Here is an 18,085-nt window from a genome sequence, read left to right on the forward strand (position 1 = left end):
GTGATTTTTTTTTTTTTTTTTGTCCCCATGATGCTTGCAATTATTTCAATGTACGTAAACCATGATGCATCTGTGTAATTATCTTTATTAGTCTGAGTGTTCCAAAAAATATCAATTATATACTAGATGTGTATTTCCTGAAGGAAGTACAGATAGTGGTTTGAAATGGTGCCCGGGCTGCCCCTTTAAGAGAGACTTGCCTGCTGCCCCTGAAAGACTTTCAACTCAGGATCCGTTTTAACTGTGGGTGCCTCTCAGTGGTCACTTTGGCCTGTGGGGCCCCTCAGGGTCCAATTTATTGGGCGGGACCCCTCAGGGTCTGATTTGGTGGGGGGTCCCTTAAGGTCCAATTTGGTGGGCGGGGCCCCTCAGGGTCTGATTTTGTGGGCAGGGCCCCATATGGTCTGGTTTTGTGGGCGGGGCCCCTCAGGGTCTAATTTTGTGGGTGGGGCCCCTCAGGGTCTAATTTTGTGGGTGGGGCCCCTCTGGGTCCGATTTGGTGGGCGGGGCCACTCTGGGTCCGATTTGGAGGCCAGGGTGGCTCAGCCTCTGATTTGGAGCCTGGGGTCACTCAGCTTTCGATTTGGCGCGCCGGCCCTTTAAGACTCATTTTGGTGCGTCGAACCACCAAATAGTCCATCAAAAAAGAAGGCAGCACACATGTTGGTTTTCAATAAAGTGCTTATTTAATAGCCCATATGGCTATGTGCCCATGCAGCAACGTTTCGGTTCAATGGGTGTGTACCTACGTGTGTGTGTGTGTGTGTGTGTGTGTATGTATGTATGTGTATATGTGTGTATATATAATATATTATTATACCTTATCTATATATACCGTATGTGTATGTATATGTGTATATATAATATATATATATATGTGTGCGTGCGTGTGTGTATGTATATATATATATACACATGTTTAGTTGTACACGTGTATTTCCTTTGTGTGCATTAGAACACAAAAGAAAGGGAAAAATGGACAAATTGGACATACGGTAATTTCACACAAAACCCCAAAAATGGGCAGGACAAAATTGTTGGCACACTCAACTTAATATTTGTTTGCACGCCCTTTGGAATGAATGACTGCAAACAATCATGTCCTATAACCATCAACAATCTTACACCTCAGCTTGAATTTTGGAGTGCTCTTCTTTTGTAAACTGCTCCAGGTCTCCATATTTGAAGGGTGCCTTCTCCCAACAGCAATTCTAAGCTCTTTCCACAAGTGTGCAATGGGATTTAGCTCTGGATTCATTGCTGGCACTTCAGAACTCTCCAGGGCTTTGTTTCAATCCATTTCTGGTGCTTCTTGAAGTATGTTTGGGGTCATTGTCCTGCTGGAAGACCCATGACACTGGGTGCCACATTATGATCCAAAATTCCTTTGCCTATCAACAGATTTCATGATGCTTTGCTCACAGTGATGTCACCCAGTGCTAACTGTTTCACTTTTAACCCCTTTCCAACCTTAGACGTATAGGTACATCTAAGATTGTCTCCTCCTGTTTGTTGTGGAATCCGGCAATGAGCCTGCGACTTTTTCAGCACGTCAGTTGATTTCATTAGCTGACATATGCATCTAACAGCTGCGAGAGGAATCACAATCCTTCCGCGGCTGTTAACATGTTAAATGCCGCTATCAATCTCCGACAGCAAAATTTAACATGGCTGCACCGTAAGCTCGTCACTAATGCTGCCCAATGTTGCCGTGTAACATGACTACGGGTCACTAATGGGTTGGCATGACAGCTCAGGGTCTGCAGGAGACTCCTGTGGTTAATATTGCTGGAGAGTTATAAGCACCGCCCAGCAGTTGGCGCTCATAGCAAGTGAGAAGCACTCCTATGTGTAGCACAAGCTAACAGATGATTGCAGCTCCTGTTGAAGGAAGTAAAAAAAAAAGTTTTTAAAAATAAAAAATGTAAAAAATATAAAAGTTCAAATCACCCTCCTTTTGCCCCATTGAAAATAAAAAAAAAAGTAAAGAAAATACACTTATTTGGTAAACGGCATAACGAAAAAAAAATCAAAATGCATTAACATTTTTGAATTACATTTTTTTTTGTCGCTTCAACATTGCATTAAAATGTGGCGATCAAAAGGTCATATCTATCCCAAAATGGTATCAATAAAAACATCAGCTCGGCACACACAAAAAATAAGCCTTCACCCAACCCGAGATCACTGAAAATTATTTTATTTTTTTCCTTCGTCTCATTGGAGGATACAGGTACTGTGGGTGTATGCTACTGCCACCTGGAGGCTGACAGAGTGAATAAAAAAAAGGTTAGCTCCTCCGCGGCCGCTTACACCCTCGCCCCGATTGCGGGCGGAAACCAGTTTTATGCTTAGTGTCCATTGGAGGCACACACATCTGGTTTGCTCCAGACTGTTTATTTTTTTTTTCCTATGAAGATGAGACAGGGGCGACGGACCCTATTGAAGGGGTCCGATCTCCCCAAACCATCAACGGGCGAGCACGTGTTGAGTAACGCCTCCGCGTATCCTCTCCCACACCGTGGGACATATCTGGGCCGTTTTCCCCAGACTTTTTTTTTTCTTTTCTTTTCCTCTCTATGAAGATAAGACAGGGGCAACGGACCCTATTGAAAGGGTCCGATTTCCCCAAACCATCAACGGGCGAGCGCGTGCGAGTGTCCCTCCACGTATCCTCTCCCGCGACGTGGGACATGATGCCGGACTTAGCCCTTTCCACCCCAAGGTATTTAAACCATGGGCTGTACAGAGGCACAAGACTAGTCCGTGCGGCCCCCACTGCTCCACCAATGCTAGACGGCGATGCTGCAAGGTAGCGGACGGTCCCTCTCCTCATCCCTGGAAGGAGGACGGAGCTAGGGTGCCTGCACCGTCCTGGATATCACCCCCCTTCCCTCTACCTGATCAATGAAGTCGTTATGGATGGAATCGTGCCTGCTCCCGTCAGGTGTCAATTGCTATGGGGAGAGCCCTGCGGCAGCGTCCAGAGGGTTGGCGTCATGCAGCAAGGTCAGGATGTCAGCAGAAAGCAGGCCCCTTCCCCCTCCCCCAGCGCTGACACCGGGTCCCGACGCCAGCTGCGCCCTTGGTATGCGGCGGCCTCCCGCAGGCCACCATGTTATGAATGGGTCACCGAGGAGAAAAAAGCACAACAAGCTAAGTCACAGAAAGCCAGAGAGGTTGGTAACTATGCAGATTGCAGATCCCTGATCTTACAACACAACTAGCAGTAGCCGTGGATGTTCCTAGACGCCTCGTCATGGCCGGAGGAATAAATAAGCCTAAAGCAAGAAAAGGGAAAACTAACTGCCCCAGAGCAGACCCCAAAGGAATAGATAGCTCCCACACATGTATTGACGGTGAAACAAGATGAAGGCACAAACACAGGTAGGAAAATAGGCTGAGCAAATGATGGGGCCCAAACTAACTAGACAGGAAAGGAAAGGCACTGTCTGCAACCTGCAAAAAACACTACAAAAATCATGTCCAACACTTCTGATAGCAAAATTAACCCTGAAGTCACTAGACTTCTCCCACTATATCAGCACTCTGAAATATTCTGAGACAGAGCAAAAAGAGACCGAACTAGTAAGGGACAAAAAGCCAATTGGCAAAATACTGATAAATAAGAGTGGAAATTCAGCACAGCCCCCAGCAGGGGCTGGCTGACCACACCAAAAAACTGAATAGACCAACAAAATCAAGTGTGAACATTAGCAGAAAAACTTAGCTTTAGATGACTGGAACAGAGCTGAAAACCAAGAGCTGACAAGCCAGAAGGAATCACCAGCAACTGAATAGGGCGTCGCTGTCTTAAATCCAATCTGAGACTCCTGAGATCCAATCGTCATCCTCATTCTCAGGTGGCAGATTTCCATCGATCAAATCAGCCTCTCTACCTCCTGCTACCACCAGAGGGAGTCTGGAAGGAGAACTCACAACTGGTGAACCAGAGAATGAACTCACAACACCGCCACCCCTCGGCAGGCGGACACTAAGGAAATCCAGCCCGCGGCTTCGGCCGAAGTTAGGCCGCGGGCGGAAGTCCCTACCTCCCGTCGCGATGTCATTTCCGGCGGCCCGCCCTCCGTGACCTGGCTACACTCCAGGGTAGGCCGCAACCGGGAAAGGACGTCTTGGCCTACCCACAAGAGTACGGGATGCAACAGGAGGCAGCACAGCGAGGAGCAGCACGCGGCAGGAACACGTGGGGGGACACAGGACTGGGGTAAGTGTGACCCCGACCTTAGAGGCCATGCTACATGTAATTAAGGGGTTCCCTCCTCCCCCCACCCTCCAACAGATTGTATTGAGGCCTGGCAGACAGTATGGCCGGGAAGGGGAAGACGCACACGTTCCTTTACGCCGCATGCATTTCCTGTCAGGCCATGTTTCCGCGGGCACAGAGCAACAAATTATGCAAAGCCTGCGACTCCGAACGTGCCCAGGAGCCCTCCCCTGCGACCGAGCCCAGTGGTCTAGATCCCCCGGAATGGGCCCTATCACTATCACAGTCTATGGCATCGCTTACAAAAGCGATCGAGTCCCTTCAGGCCCCAGATAGGGGCAGAGATGGCGGCTCGCCTATCTGGGAGAGGTCATCCACCTCACAAGAGCCTCCGGCCTGCAGGGGCCGCTCTCACTCCAGGCAGGCGCAAAAGAAAAGAACCCACATGGCGTCTCCTGGCCCATCCGGTGCCTCGGCATCCGTGAGTTCGGCTTCTCGCTCTCCTTCACCAAAATTTGAGAGCGGGCAGAGTTCAGATTATGACGCAGACGAACCCCTGGACCTAGATACCCCGGGGTGTCAGGAAACAATTGACAGCCTCATTGAAGCTGTCAATCAGACTTTGGGGATTGAGGATGACGTTTCCCTGACCTCAGGCCATAAGATCTCCTTTAAGCGGGCTAAGCGGCCGCATAGAGTACTTTGTACTCACCCAGAGTTCGAGGACATAGTGCAGCGTCACAGAGAGCGGCCGGATAGGCGTTTTTCGGGCCAGAAGACGCTCGAGGCAAGATATCCGTTTGGCCCGGAACTCTGTAGGAAATGGGCGGAATCCCCAATGGTAGATCCACCAGTGTCATGCTTGGCCTCTAAAACCCTGTTGTCCGTACCTAGTGGTTCTTCTATTAAGGACCCCACTGATCGGCTCATAGAGAGCTTAGCTCGCTCGGTATTTGAAGCATCAGGATCAGCACTGTTTCCTTCGTTCGTGGTGACATGGGTAGCCAAGGCCATGATGTCATGGTCAGATTCATTGTACAAGGCATTGCAGGATAGGGACCTGCCTACGGAGGTATCAAAGATCGCGAGTCAGATCGCTATGGCTGGTGATTACTTAATCAATGCTTCCTTGGATGCGGCCAATTACATGGCACTTGCAGCCGCAAATGCAATTTCCATCAGGCGGGCCCTATGGTTAAGGATGTGGCGGGCCGATTCGACTTCCAAAAAGTCCTTGACTTCCCTGCCTTGTCAAGGTGGCCGCCTATTCGGGAAAAGTTAGACCAGCTCATCTCCGATGCTACAGGAGGAAAAAGCAGTTTCCTCCCGCAACAAAGGATCAAACCGCCGTTTCGCCAGCCTCAGGCACGGTTTCGGGCCTTTCGCAACCCCCTGGTGGATGGCAGCGGCCAGTTCCGTCGCTCCAACCAGGATAGGGATCGACAGGTCTCATATAGAGCCAACCCTTTGGGGAGGATGCGTGCTCGCCAGACCAGGTCAAGGGGAACCAGGTCCCAGAAAGCCTCAGCTAAATGACTCTGAGCACTTTGTGGGCGACATCAGCAGAGTAGGCGGCCGCCTGCTCCTGTTTCGCCACGTCTGGGTCTCGGTAGCACACGACTCATGGGTGACGCAACTGGTGTCTTCGGGGTACAAGATAGTTTGTCAGGTTTCCCCCAAAACTATTCTTTTTTTCCCAGCTTCCCAAAGTGGAGACCCGGGCAAAGGTGTTGCTAGGAGCCGTCGAGTCTCTCAAGCGCAACGGAGTCGTTATTCCTGTGCCAGAGCACGAGAAGGCTTAGGGGTTTTATTCCAATCTGTTTGCGGTCCCCAAAAAGGACGGGACAGTCAGGCCGGTTCTGGACCTGAAGCTCCTGAACAAGTTCATCAGGATCAAACATTTCCGAATGGAGTCTCTCCGTTCAGTTACCGTATTTTTCGGACTATAAGACGCACCAGACCATAAGAAGGAAAATAGGGAAAAAAATAATAATGTGTCAAATGGGGGTCCGTCTTACAGTCCGAATTCAGCTTACCTGGGAAGGGATCCGGCACAGGTGGAGGAGTGGTCACAGAGGTCATTCAGTGGTCCAGGCTGGTGCGGTGGTGGCGGCTCTGTGCTGGGGCAGCTGGGCTGTGCTGGGGTAGGTGTGCTGGGCTGGGGCAGCTGTGCTGGGGCAGGTGGGCTGTGCTGGGGCAGCTGGGCTGGGGCAGGTGCGCTGTGCTGTGGCAAGTGGGCTGGGGCAGGTGGGCTGTGCTGGGGCAAGTGGGCTGTACTGGGCTGGGGCAAGTGGGCTGTGCTGGGCTGGGGCAGCTGGGCTCTGCGGGGTGAGGGTGGCGGCGGGTTGTGCTGCGGTGCAGGGGCGGCGGCTCCGCCGGCATTTACTCGCAGCCCGGAGGCCCCCGCACTTCCGTTGCTGGCCGTCGCCATGTTGCGGTGGCCTCCGGGAACATGGACGCCTGGAAGATTGCCGCCGGTCCGGGGACGGCGCATGCGCGGGTTCAGATCTCGTCCCGAGATCTCGAGAGACTAGATTCAAATCTCGGCAACGAGATCTCGTCCCCCGAGATCTCGGGACGAGATCTGAACCCGCGCATGCGCCGTCCCCGGACCGGCGGCCATCTTCCCGGCGTCCATGTTCCCGGAGGCCACCGCAACATGGCGGCGGCCAGCAACAGATGTGCGGGGGCCTCCGGGCTGCAAGGAAATGCCGGCGGATCCGCCGCCCCTGCACCGGAGCACAGCCCGCCGCCACCACCGCGCAGAGCCCCGCCCGCTGCCACCACCGCACCGCAGAGCCCCGCGGCACCCGCACCAGCCTCCAGCCATGATTGGAGGTTAGTATATTGCGACCATAAGACGCACCCCCCACTTCCCCCAAAATTTTTTGGGAAAAAAGTGCATCTTATGGTCGGAAAAATACGGTATATCAGCCATAGAGCAAGGAGAATACTTGGCCTCTATCGACGTCCAGGATGCCTACCTGCACGTTCCCGTTTTTCCTCCGCATCAGAGGTTTCTACGTTTCGCCATCAATGGCCAACAGTTCCAGTTTGCAGCACTACCCTTCAGGCTAGCCACCGCCCCCAGAGGAGTGTTCCCAAAAGTAATGGCAGTCGTTATGGCCATCTTACACTCGGGGCATAGTCGTCTTGCCATACTTAGACGACCTCTTGGTGAAGGGCCCCTCATTTCGGGCATGCGAGGAGAATGTCAGCATCACGCTGGATACCCTCTCCCGCTTAGGGTGGTTGGCCAACAGGAAAAAAAATCATCCCTTGTCCCCAGCCCAGAGGATTTCTTTTTTAGGGATGATTTTCGACACCTCCCGAGGGTTGGTAATTCTCCCTCAGGACAAGGCTCTAGCGCTCCGGCAAGGAGCCCGGAAGCTTCTACAACCAGTCCCTCACACCATGCGCTTTGGGATGAGGGTACTAGGGAAGATGGTGGCGGCAATGGAAACGATTCCGTTTTCCCAATTTCATCTTCGCCCCCTGCAGTACGCCCTCTTGTCATCTTGGGACAAGAACCCATTCACGGTCGATCGTTGGTGCCGGTTGTCCTCTCAGGTCAGACAGTCACTACAGTGGTAAAAGATCAGTTCCTCCCTCCTTCAGGGGAAACCTTTCCCCCCAGACCAGTGGCTGGTGGTCACAACCGACGCCAGCCTCCTCAGCTGGGGAGCAGTTTTTCGCCACCACACGACCCAGGGGCAATGGATGCAACAGGAGGCACGCCTCCCGATCAACTTGTGAGAAATACGAGAGGTCCGGGTGACGCTGCAACATTTTCAGCACCTTCTAGCAGGACGCCCCGTCCAGATTGAATCAGACAACGCCACGGTGGTGGCATATGTAAATCATCAGGGGGGCCCCTGCAGCAGGGCAACCATGTGCGAGGTGGGACATGTGCTTCACTGGGCCAAGAGGAACCATTCAGTAATATCGGCGGTCCACATCCCGGGCGTGGAAAATTGGGCGGCGGACTTCCTCAGCCGGCAGGGTGTCGTGTCCGGGGAATGGTCTCTGCACCCCGAAGTATTCCAGCAGATTTGCCAATGGTGGGGAACGCTGGAGGTGGACCCGCGGGCGATCGCCGTAGATGCGTTGGTTCTGCCGTGGAACCAATTTCGCCTTCCATACTTGTCCCCCCCCTGCTGCCACTACTTCCGAGGGTCATCAAGAAGATCAAGACAGAAGGGGTGCTAGCGATTCTGCTGGCCCCAGACTGGCCCCGGCGGGCATGGTACGCAGATCTAGTGCAGCTGCTCGCTGACGTCCCATGGCGACTGCCAGAGCGCCCAGACCTACTGGCCCAGGGCCCGATCTTCCACCCGAACTCAGGGGCCCTGTGTTTGATGGCATGGCCGTTGAATCTTGGATTCTGACCCAGGCGGGGTTTGAGCGTGAGGTTGTCGCTACAATGGTTAGCGCCCGGAAGCCTCCCTCGGCGAAAAATTACCATCACACCTGGAAGGTCTTCTTTGGTTGGTGTCGAGATCCCGGGTTTTCTCCACTGACATTTTCTATCCCTAAGATCTTGGCTTTTCTCCAGTCGGGCTTAGACTCAGGGTTGGCCCCGAACTCCCTTAGGAGACAGATATTGGCCTTGTCCATCCTCTTCCAGCAGAAAATCGCTACCAATATGCAGGTGAGGACTTTCATCCAGGGAGTCTCCCACTTGGTACCTCCCTATAGGGCTCCCCTGGACGCCTGGGACCTTAACCTTGTCCTGAGTGTGCTCCAGGAAGCTCCATTCGAACCTCTTCAAGACATTTCCTTGTCGTACCTTTCCTGGAAAGTGGTATTCCTTGTAGCCATAACTTCCATTAGGCGAGTCTCGGAGTTGGCGGCCTTATCCTGCCAAGCACCGTTTCTCACCTTCTACAAGGATAAGGTGGTTCTCAGATCAGCTCCCCCCTTTCTGCCGAAGGTCGTTTCCTCATTCCACATTAATGAGGATATTGTCTTGCCCTCGCTCTGTCCAGCGCCAGTACACCGTGTGGAAAAGGCTCTTCACACATTGGACCTGGTGAGAGCACTCAGGAGGTACGTGTCACGGACGGCACCCTTTCGCCAGATGGACATGCTGTTCGTGCTACCCGAGGGGCGCATGAAGGGACTCGCAGCCTCAAAATCGACTATAGCCAGGTGGATCCGTCTAACTATTCAGGAAGCCTACCGCACCAGGGGTGCGCCGGTTCCAGCGGGGATCAGAGCACACTCTGCTCGGGCAGTGGGCTCCTCTTGGGCTCTTCGGCACCAGGCTTCGGCGGAGCAGGTGTGCAAAGCAGCAACCTGGTCCAGCCTGCACATGTTTACCAAACATTACAATGTCCATACTCAGGCTTCGTCAGATATGAGCCTGGGTAGAAGGATTCTCCAAACAGCGGTGGCGCACCTTTTGACAGGAGGTGCATGTAGCTTGGATCAGTGAGTCAACTTCCCACCCAGGGACTGCTTTAGGACGTCCCACAGTACCTGTCGTCCCACAGTACCTGTCCCCCCCAATGAGACGAAGGAGAAACATGGTTTTTTGTGATAACTCGCCGTAAAATCCTTTTCTCCGAGACGCTCGTTGGTGGACACAGCACCCAGCCAGTTGGCTCTTGTTTATTTAAGTAATATGCGTTTTTTGTTGATATTAGAGTGGTCCCTTTCCAGACATATTGACATCTGCTTTAAGGCTGATTTGTTTTGTGTTCTCCTACTGCTGTTGCACTAAACTGGTTTCTGCCAGCAATCAGGGCGAGGGTGTGTGCGGCGGCGGAGGAGCTAACCTTTTTTGTTCACTTAGTGTCAGCCTCCAGGTGGCAGTAGCATACACCCACAGTACCTGTGTCCCCCAATGAGCGTCTCAGAGAAAAGGATTTTATGGTGAATTATCACAAAAATCCATGTTTTTTTTTTTAGAAACTTTGGGCTTTTTTTCACCACTTAAAAAAGAATGTATATGTGTTTAGTATCTACAAACTCATAATAACCTGGAGAATCATAATGGCAGGTCAGTTTTAGAGTTAATGAACATGGTTAAAAAAAAAAAAAATGTGGAATTGGATATTTATTCTTTTTTGCAAATTCACCACATTTTGAATTTTTTTCCCGTTTTCCAGTACACTATATGACAAAATCAGTGCTGTTGTTCAAAAGTAAAACTCGTCCCGCAAAAAACAAGCCCTCACTTGGCCATATTGATAGAAAAATAAAAAAGTTATGGCTTTGGGAAGAGGGGGAGCAAAAAAAAAAAAAAAAAGTGGATACTCAAAAATTGAAAAAGCCAAGCTGGTGAAGGGGATAAGTAGAGTGTACAGTCATGGCCAAAAGTTTTGAGAATGACACAAATATTATATTTTCACATGATCTGCTGGCCTCTGGTTTTTATGTGTGTTTGTCAGATGTTTTTATCACATACAGAAATATAATTGCAATCATATTATGAGTAGCAAAAGGTTATATTGACAGAATGAGTTAATGCAGAAAGTCAATATTTGCAGTGTTGACCCTTCTTCTTCAGGACCTCAGCAATTCTCCCTGGCATGCTCTCAATCAACTTCTGGATCAAATCCTGACTGATAGCAGTCCATTCTTGCAAAATCAATGCTTTTATTTTGTCTGAATTTGAAGGTTTTTGTTTGTCCACCCGTCTCTTGATGATTGACCACAAGTTCTCAATGGGATTAAGATCTGGGGAGTTTCCAGGCCATGGTCCCAAAATCTCTGTTTTGTTCCCTGAGCCATTTAGTTATCACCTTTGCTTTATGGCAAGGTGCTCCATCATGTTGAAAAAGGCATTGTTGATCGCCAAACTGCTCTTAGACGGTTGGGAGAAGTTACTCTTGGAGGACATTCTGGTACCATTTTTATTCATGGCTGTGTTTTTAGGCAAGACTGAGAGAGAGCCCATTCCCTTGGCTGAGAAGCAACCCCACACATGAATGGTTTCAGGATGCTTGACAGTTGGCATGAGACAAGACTGGTGGTAGCGCTCACCTGGTCTTCTCCGAATAAGCCGTTTTCCAGATGTCCCAAACAATCGAAAAGGGGATTCATCAGAGAAAATGACTTTACCCCAGTCCTCAGCAGTCCACTCCCTGTACCTCTTGCAGAATATCAGTCTGTCCATGATGTTTTTCCTGGAGAGAAGTGGCTTCTTTGCTTCCCTCCTTGAGACCAGGCCTTGCTCCAAGAGTCTCCGCCTCACAGTGCGTGCAGATGCACTCACACCTGCCTGCTGACATTCCTGAGCAAGCTCTGCACTGCTGGTGGCTGATCCCGCAGCTGAAACACTTTTTTAAGAGACGGTCCTGGCGCTTGCTGGTCTTTTTGGGCGCCCTGGAGCCTTTTTGGCAACAAGGGAACCTCTCTCCTTGAAGTTCTTGATGATGCGATAGATTGTTGACTGAGGTGCAATCTTTCTAGCTGCGATACTCTTCCCTGTTAGGCCATTTTTGTGCAGTGCAATGATGACTGCACGTGTTTCTTTAGAGATAACCATGGTTAACAGAAGAGAAACAATGATGCCAAGCACCAGCCTCCTTTTAAAGTGTCCAGTGGTGTCATTCTTACTTAATCATGACAGATTGATCTCCAGCCCTGTCCTCATCAACACCCACACCTGTGTTAATGGAGCAATCACTGAAACGATGTTAGCTGGTCCTTTTAAGGCAGGGCTGCAATCATGTTGAAATGTGTTTTGGGGGATAAAGTTCATTTTCTAGGCAATTATTGACTTTGCAAGTAATTGCTGTTAAGCTGATCACTCTTTATAACATTCTGGAGTATATGCAAATTGCCGTTAGAGAAAATGAAGCAGTAGACTTTGTAAAAATTAATATTTGTGTCATTCTCAAAACTTTTGGCCATGACTGTAGCACCACTCACACTAGCTGGTGCTTCTACTCCAAAGCAGACCAATGAACCCACACCTCTAAGCATGTAGAGTAGTAGATAACAGGGTAAAGCGAAATATAAACATGGCTGGTTAAAGGGTAATTCCCAAAATCATAATTTGGTGTCAGCATTCAGTACATATAGAAGAAATCACAATACAGCTTGATTTTAAAATTGGCTTTCAACCCCTTAATTCCCTTCCATGGCTCTTTTTACCTTATGATGACAGTGGATGTGTCCTCCAGTTTGCTGTCAGTCGAGCATGCACAGATAAACCTAATGACCCGATTTAATAAAACATTCCCCAGCCCTCTCATGACATTATCATTGCTCTGACAGCCATGCTGTAGTAAAGCTTCGCTATCATGCCCTGGCGATCCCACTGATACCTGCTCCACTTGATCCTAATGACCCTGCCTAATTTAAGAATAACAGATGCATCTAATAAACCTGTGTAATAAGATATTCACGCAGCATTGTCATTGCTCTGACAGCCATGCTGTAGTAAAGCTCCGCTCTGCTGAGCATACAGGGAACGGCATGATTGTGTTTACTAGAGGAAACTGGGAAATCCAAGTGCACATTGTAAGTAGAAAAAAATCCTTGTAAAAACTTTGTACACTACATCAGTTTGATTACACCTCAAATTGATTATTTGCTGTGGATATGTACTTTGTATCGAAGGTAACCTTATGAAATTTCTCTTCTCATGTCCATTTTTTTGTTCTGGTTCTCTTTCCTCTATTTCTCTCTCTCATCGCTCATTATTTCTGTCACTCATGCTCTTTTAATCTCTGTGTCTCATCTCTTTCTCTATATATTGGGATTTTTTTCTCCTTGGAAACTCACAGTAGAGCAGAGGGAGGGTCCTGCAGCACTGAAGAAAAGCAGTGTGCTGCCGAGAAATGTAGTTTTAACAGATATTAATAGGACTGTCCATTCAGCTCTGTTAAGGGGGTTTTACACATAGCGATATCGCTAACAATATCGCTAAAGCATCACCGATATGGTGACGCAGCAGCGATATCGCTATGTGTGATACCTCCGACCGGCTCTCCCGCTGTCCATCGCTGATCGCGCAGCTCCATTTCTCGGCGGGCGCTTCCTGCTGGCGCCGACGAGTGACGCGTGGACGCGGACGGGAGAACGTCAGGATCGCCGCGTCTGAAAGGTAAGTAACGACCGATAGATCGCTGCTATGTCGCTGTGAGATCTGCCTGTGTGGCAGCTCACTAGCGACCATTTAGCGATGCACCACCGATCCTGACCGGGTCGTATCATGGTCGGGATCGCTGGTGCATCGCTGAATGTGACGGTACCCTAATTCTCCAAAGGGCTCAGCACTTGGCAGCACCATACAGAAGACATGTGCGCTGCCACTCTATTTTAACAAGGATAAAAGTTCTCCCAATTAGTGTGGGTCCTAATTGTTGGACCCCCCCCCTTATCAACATGTTATCACTTATCCTATGGATAAATGATAACTTGTTTTCAACAGACAACCCCTTTAATACAAGAAAAAATAGAGCCCTACTATAATTAAACCTTTTAGGAGGCACATGACAAATCTGCTACCTGTGCATTTATATACATACATTTGGATTCCCTATATATGAGCTATCTGACAAAATGTGTCAATCTGATTGATCATTACCCTGAAATTAATCATTGGTCTGGCAGATGAGACCCCAACCAAACACTAAAACAATGAGGTGCTGACACTAGATTGATGGCAGGACATGCATCCTCCCTCTCCAATTTAATTAATAATTTTCAATGACTTGTCACCTTAATTAACCAAAAAGTTCCATAAAGAGCTGTAATCATCCTATTCTAATTTCATCTTATCTAATCAGGTAATTAATGGAAAGACTGGAGACATCATTTGTCAGAGCAACATTCAGGCCTTTTCATTAACATGCTGCTGCCTGCACCCGGATCAACACTTAGCGGCTGTAGGTGGGGAAGATGGAAGTGTCCAGGTATGTCTCCTAACTCTTTTTCAATTGGAGTAAGTATTTGCTCTTTGCGTATCAGATATTTTATCTATTCGCATTCTATTTTCGCCATTTTGAGATTCTAGGTTGGTCCATTAATGATATTAGATTGGGTATAAGTTTTGCAGGCCCTTGTTTTTAGTTACTGTTTTGCCGCATTGCAGAGGGCAAGAAAAGCCAACAGATCGGGCACGATGTTTCCTGTTCTTTTTGCTGGAATTTTTTTCTGTCTCTTTTTCAACACTGTGTTTTCTTGCGGGGTTGATTCCTGTCTTGGCTAGAAAGGTGAGAGATGAAATGACTGCAATTTGTAGAATGCTTGAAAGGGAGAGCAGTTCTCATAAGAAAAGGCAATACTTAGCATGCTCAAGGACGTGATTCACATTTATAAAATGGCAGTCCCCATGTTTCAAGAGACATTTATAGTGTATGCGATCGGAATAACCTATTTGAGTGCATACTCCTGGCAGTTTTTACAAGTGCGTTGTCCTTTCTGTCAACTTTATAAGCAAGCACTGACTCATCCGTATAACTGCTTCAGATCTTTTATTAACAAATGGGTAAGATGTATATAAAATGGGATCACAGCAGGTAAAGCGAATTAACCTGGTGTGTGTAGCATCCGCCTGTAGTGGAAAACAGGAACTTATTGAGCCTAAGGGCCCCGTCACACATAGCGACTCACCAGCGATCCCGACAACGATATCAGCTTGTCAGGATCGCTGATGAGTCGCTACATGATCGTTGGTGAGCTGTCAAACAGGCAGCTTCACCAGCGATCAGCACCAGCGACTCCAAGCGGGCGCGTCGCTGTGTAGGGAGCTGGTAACTAAGGTACACATCGAGTTTCTAAGCAGTGCGCGCTGCTTAGAAACCCTGCGTTTACCTTAGTTACCAGCGCGCTGATCGCTGGTCTCCCACCTGTCACATGCAGAGATGCGTGCTGGCCAGCAGGAGACCAGCAATCAAAAAAATGTCCTGGCTATTTCAGGACGATCAACGATAACCGGCAGGGGGGGCCGGTCGCTGGTCAGTGTCACACACAGCGATCTCGCTGGCGAGATCGCTATGTGTGACGGGGGCTTTATTCTTTCATGTGTAATCAGTCTCATACAACAGTATAGCATAGACCTGCTAGCCATGCAGGGCTGAACATACAGATGCAACAAAAATATACAGTCATATAGGAAAGACAAGGAATTGGAGGCTTCTCTATTTGTATGGTTGCAACCTCCTACTGTGAAAGTAGCTGAAGAAATTAAAAAAAAATTTCTAGGACATAGATTTTTGATTTTGACTTCCTATGTTCAAAACCAAGTGTGCTTTGCTACGTAAAAACTTGTAAAGAAAACTTCTTAAGAAACTTATCACAAGAGACATGAGATTAAAGGGAACCTGTCAGAAGGATTTTGTGAAGTAACCTACAGACAGTGTCAGGTTGTGCTGATAAGCTGATTAAAATGATACCTGGAGTGAAGAAATCCATCTAGTGGTTCAGCACAATGCGTTTCCATTAGCAATGCCTGCTTGAAAGTCACCAGATCGCAGCAGGCTGTGTTTGGCTGCAGCGGTCAGGTAACTAAAAGGACATGACACACACACACTGCTCTGGCAAAAATTAAGAGACCACTGCAAAATTTTCAGTTTGTCTGATTTTTCTCTTTATAGGTATATTTTTGAGTACAATGTAAATTGCTCTTTTATTCTATAAACTACTGACAACATGTCTTCGAATTTCCAAGCACTGAATTTTGTATTTATTTTCAGAAAATGAGAAATGGTCAAAATAGCAAAGAAATGTGTTGCGCCTCTGAGGCTCAGTCGCCACAGAGGTACTGCACCTCTTCCTGAGGTGTGGTGCCCCACCATCCAGCTAAGTTGGAGGCTCCTGACCACGCTCCAACACTCGCACCCCACAAAGTTCAGCAAAGCCACATTGCGGCTCCTTGCTTAGAGAGTAGCAGAGCACCTTTGGTGGTTCCCTGCTTGGAACACGAAACGTGCTGGGGGGCGGGTGGAGTTGACCTGAGCCAGCTGGCACGGGAAAGGAAAGAAGGAGAAAGACATTGAACTGAAGCCTGAGCTTCCATAGGAAAGAAAGACAAGTACGGAACGTAGGAGTAAAAGGGAACACAGAGGACGTGGGTTAGAGGAAGAACCCTGCCTAGAAGTTCTAAGCGCAAGGCCGGGGCCCGGTCCCCGAGGTTGTATGGACACTAATGGTTCTGCAGCAAACACACCGGTGGAGTAGTGGGCTGTAAATGCACTACTCCCATCTAAGACTTGGGGGCACAACAGCAACTTGTATAGTGAGCCGGGACTCTGGAGTAAGGAGTCCCCGAAGCAGGCTACAGCTGTCTGCCGCACAAGTAGAGTTCTTGGGAACATCTGTCAGGAGGCACTCCAGTGTAACTCAGTACTAGGAGTACTTCACACTTAAAGGCGCCATAGAGGAGACGTTCAGAAAGGCACATGTTGGCGGAATGTTGGAAGGGAGCATTCCATCTTGCCTGGAGGTTGACTGAGTCCCTGACCCGGAGGACACAGCATGGAGGCAGGCACCTGTGTGTATTACAGACTGTGAGTAAAGTTTTGGAACTACAATCCCTGGTGTCCTCCATTCATTCCTGCGCCAACATACCGGGTACCGCTACATCTGGTACCAGCATCTACACTGCCCTGGGACTACAGCTCCACCTGTGGGGAGCTACACCATCTTGGCTGCAACCCACCATCAGTCACAGAGGATCTGCATGCAGCGTCGGCCTAACACCTCACTTGCCGAACACCACAGGTGGCGTCACGAACTATTCATCTAACTACATTCCACCACCATTCGAACTTCCCCTGATAATTTGGCGCCCAGGCCCACGGACTGGGTCACCGCTGCTGTGACACATCCTGCCGACACCGGCCCGGTACCGAGTACCCCACGACCCTGGGAAGGCGACCCAAATGCAGTGCTCGTAGACCTCAAATAATGCTACGAAAACAAGTTCATAATCATTTAGAAACAACAATACTAATGTTTTAACTCAGGAAGAGTTCAGAAATCAATATTTTGTGGAATAACCATGATTTTTAATCACAGCTTTCATTCATCTTGGCATTCTTTCCACCACTCTTTCACACTGCTTTTGGGTGACCTTATACCACTCTTGGTGCAAAGTTCTTCTTTGTTTGATGGCTTGTGACTATCCATCTTCCTCTTGATTACATTCCAGAGATTTTCAATGGGGTACAGGTCTGGAGATTGGGCTGGCCATGACAGGGATTTGATGTGGTGGTCCTTCATCCACACATTGATTGACCTAGCTGTGTGGCATTGCGCATTGTCCTGCTGGAAAAGCCAGAGTTGGGGAACATTGCCTGAGCAGAAGGAATCAACTGTTTTTCCAGGATAACCTTGTATGCGGCTTGATTCATATGTCTTTCGCAAAGTTTAACCTGCCCAATTCCAGCCTTGCTGAAGCATCCCCAAATCATCACCGCTCCTCCACCATATATCACAGTGAGTGCAAGACACTGTGGCTTGTACACCTCTCCAGGTCTCCGTCTAACCATTAGACGACCAAGTGATGGGCAAAGCTTAAAATTAGACTCATCAGAGAAGATTACCTTACTCCATTCCTCTATGGTCCAATCCTTATGGTCTTTGACAAACTTCAGCCTGGCTTTCCTTTGCTTCTTATTGATGAAAGGCTTTTTTCTACCTTTACATGACTTGAGCCCTGCCTTTAGGAGCCTGTTAAAACTGTTCTTGCCATGCACTTCACTCCAGCTGCCATTTAGGTTACTTGATGTCATTCTGCGGTTGCTGAGTGACATTTGAATAAGATGACTGTCATCCCGGTCAGTGGAGAGTCGTTTTCGCCCTCTGCCGGTCTGTTGCTTTGTTATCCCCAGTATCTGCTGCTTGACCTTTTTGTAATGGACTGCCGTATTAGAAATTTTAAGGATGGAGGCAACA

The 18,085-nt window shown here is 48.8% G+C and overlaps 1 protein-coding gene across 3 annotated transcripts in view; it reads left to right on the forward strand.

The window, feature by feature from the left end:
* The window catches only part of APAF1 (apoptotic peptidase activating factor 1), a 195,766-nt gene that overhangs the window by 124,129 nt on the left and 53,552 nt on the right, over positions 1–18,085 (forward strand). For all 3 annotated transcript variants that reach the window (XM_073556887.1, XM_073556884.1, XM_073556886.1), the window contains exon 21: positions 13,975–14,100. In XM_073556887.1, coding sequence (XP_073412988.1) covers positions 13,975–14,100 — 126 coding nt within the window. The remainder of the gene's footprint in view (positions 1–13,974; positions 14,101–18,085) is intronic.

Source organism: Dendrobates tinctorius, unplaced genomic scaffold (assembly GCF_039654945.1).
Source record: "Dendrobates tinctorius isolate UK_male_01 unplaced genomic scaffold, ASM3965494v1 ptg000241l, whole genome shotgun sequence".
NCBI classification, from domain to species: domain Eukaryota; kingdom Metazoa; phylum Chordata; class Amphibia; order Anura; family Dendrobatidae; genus Dendrobates; species Dendrobates tinctorius.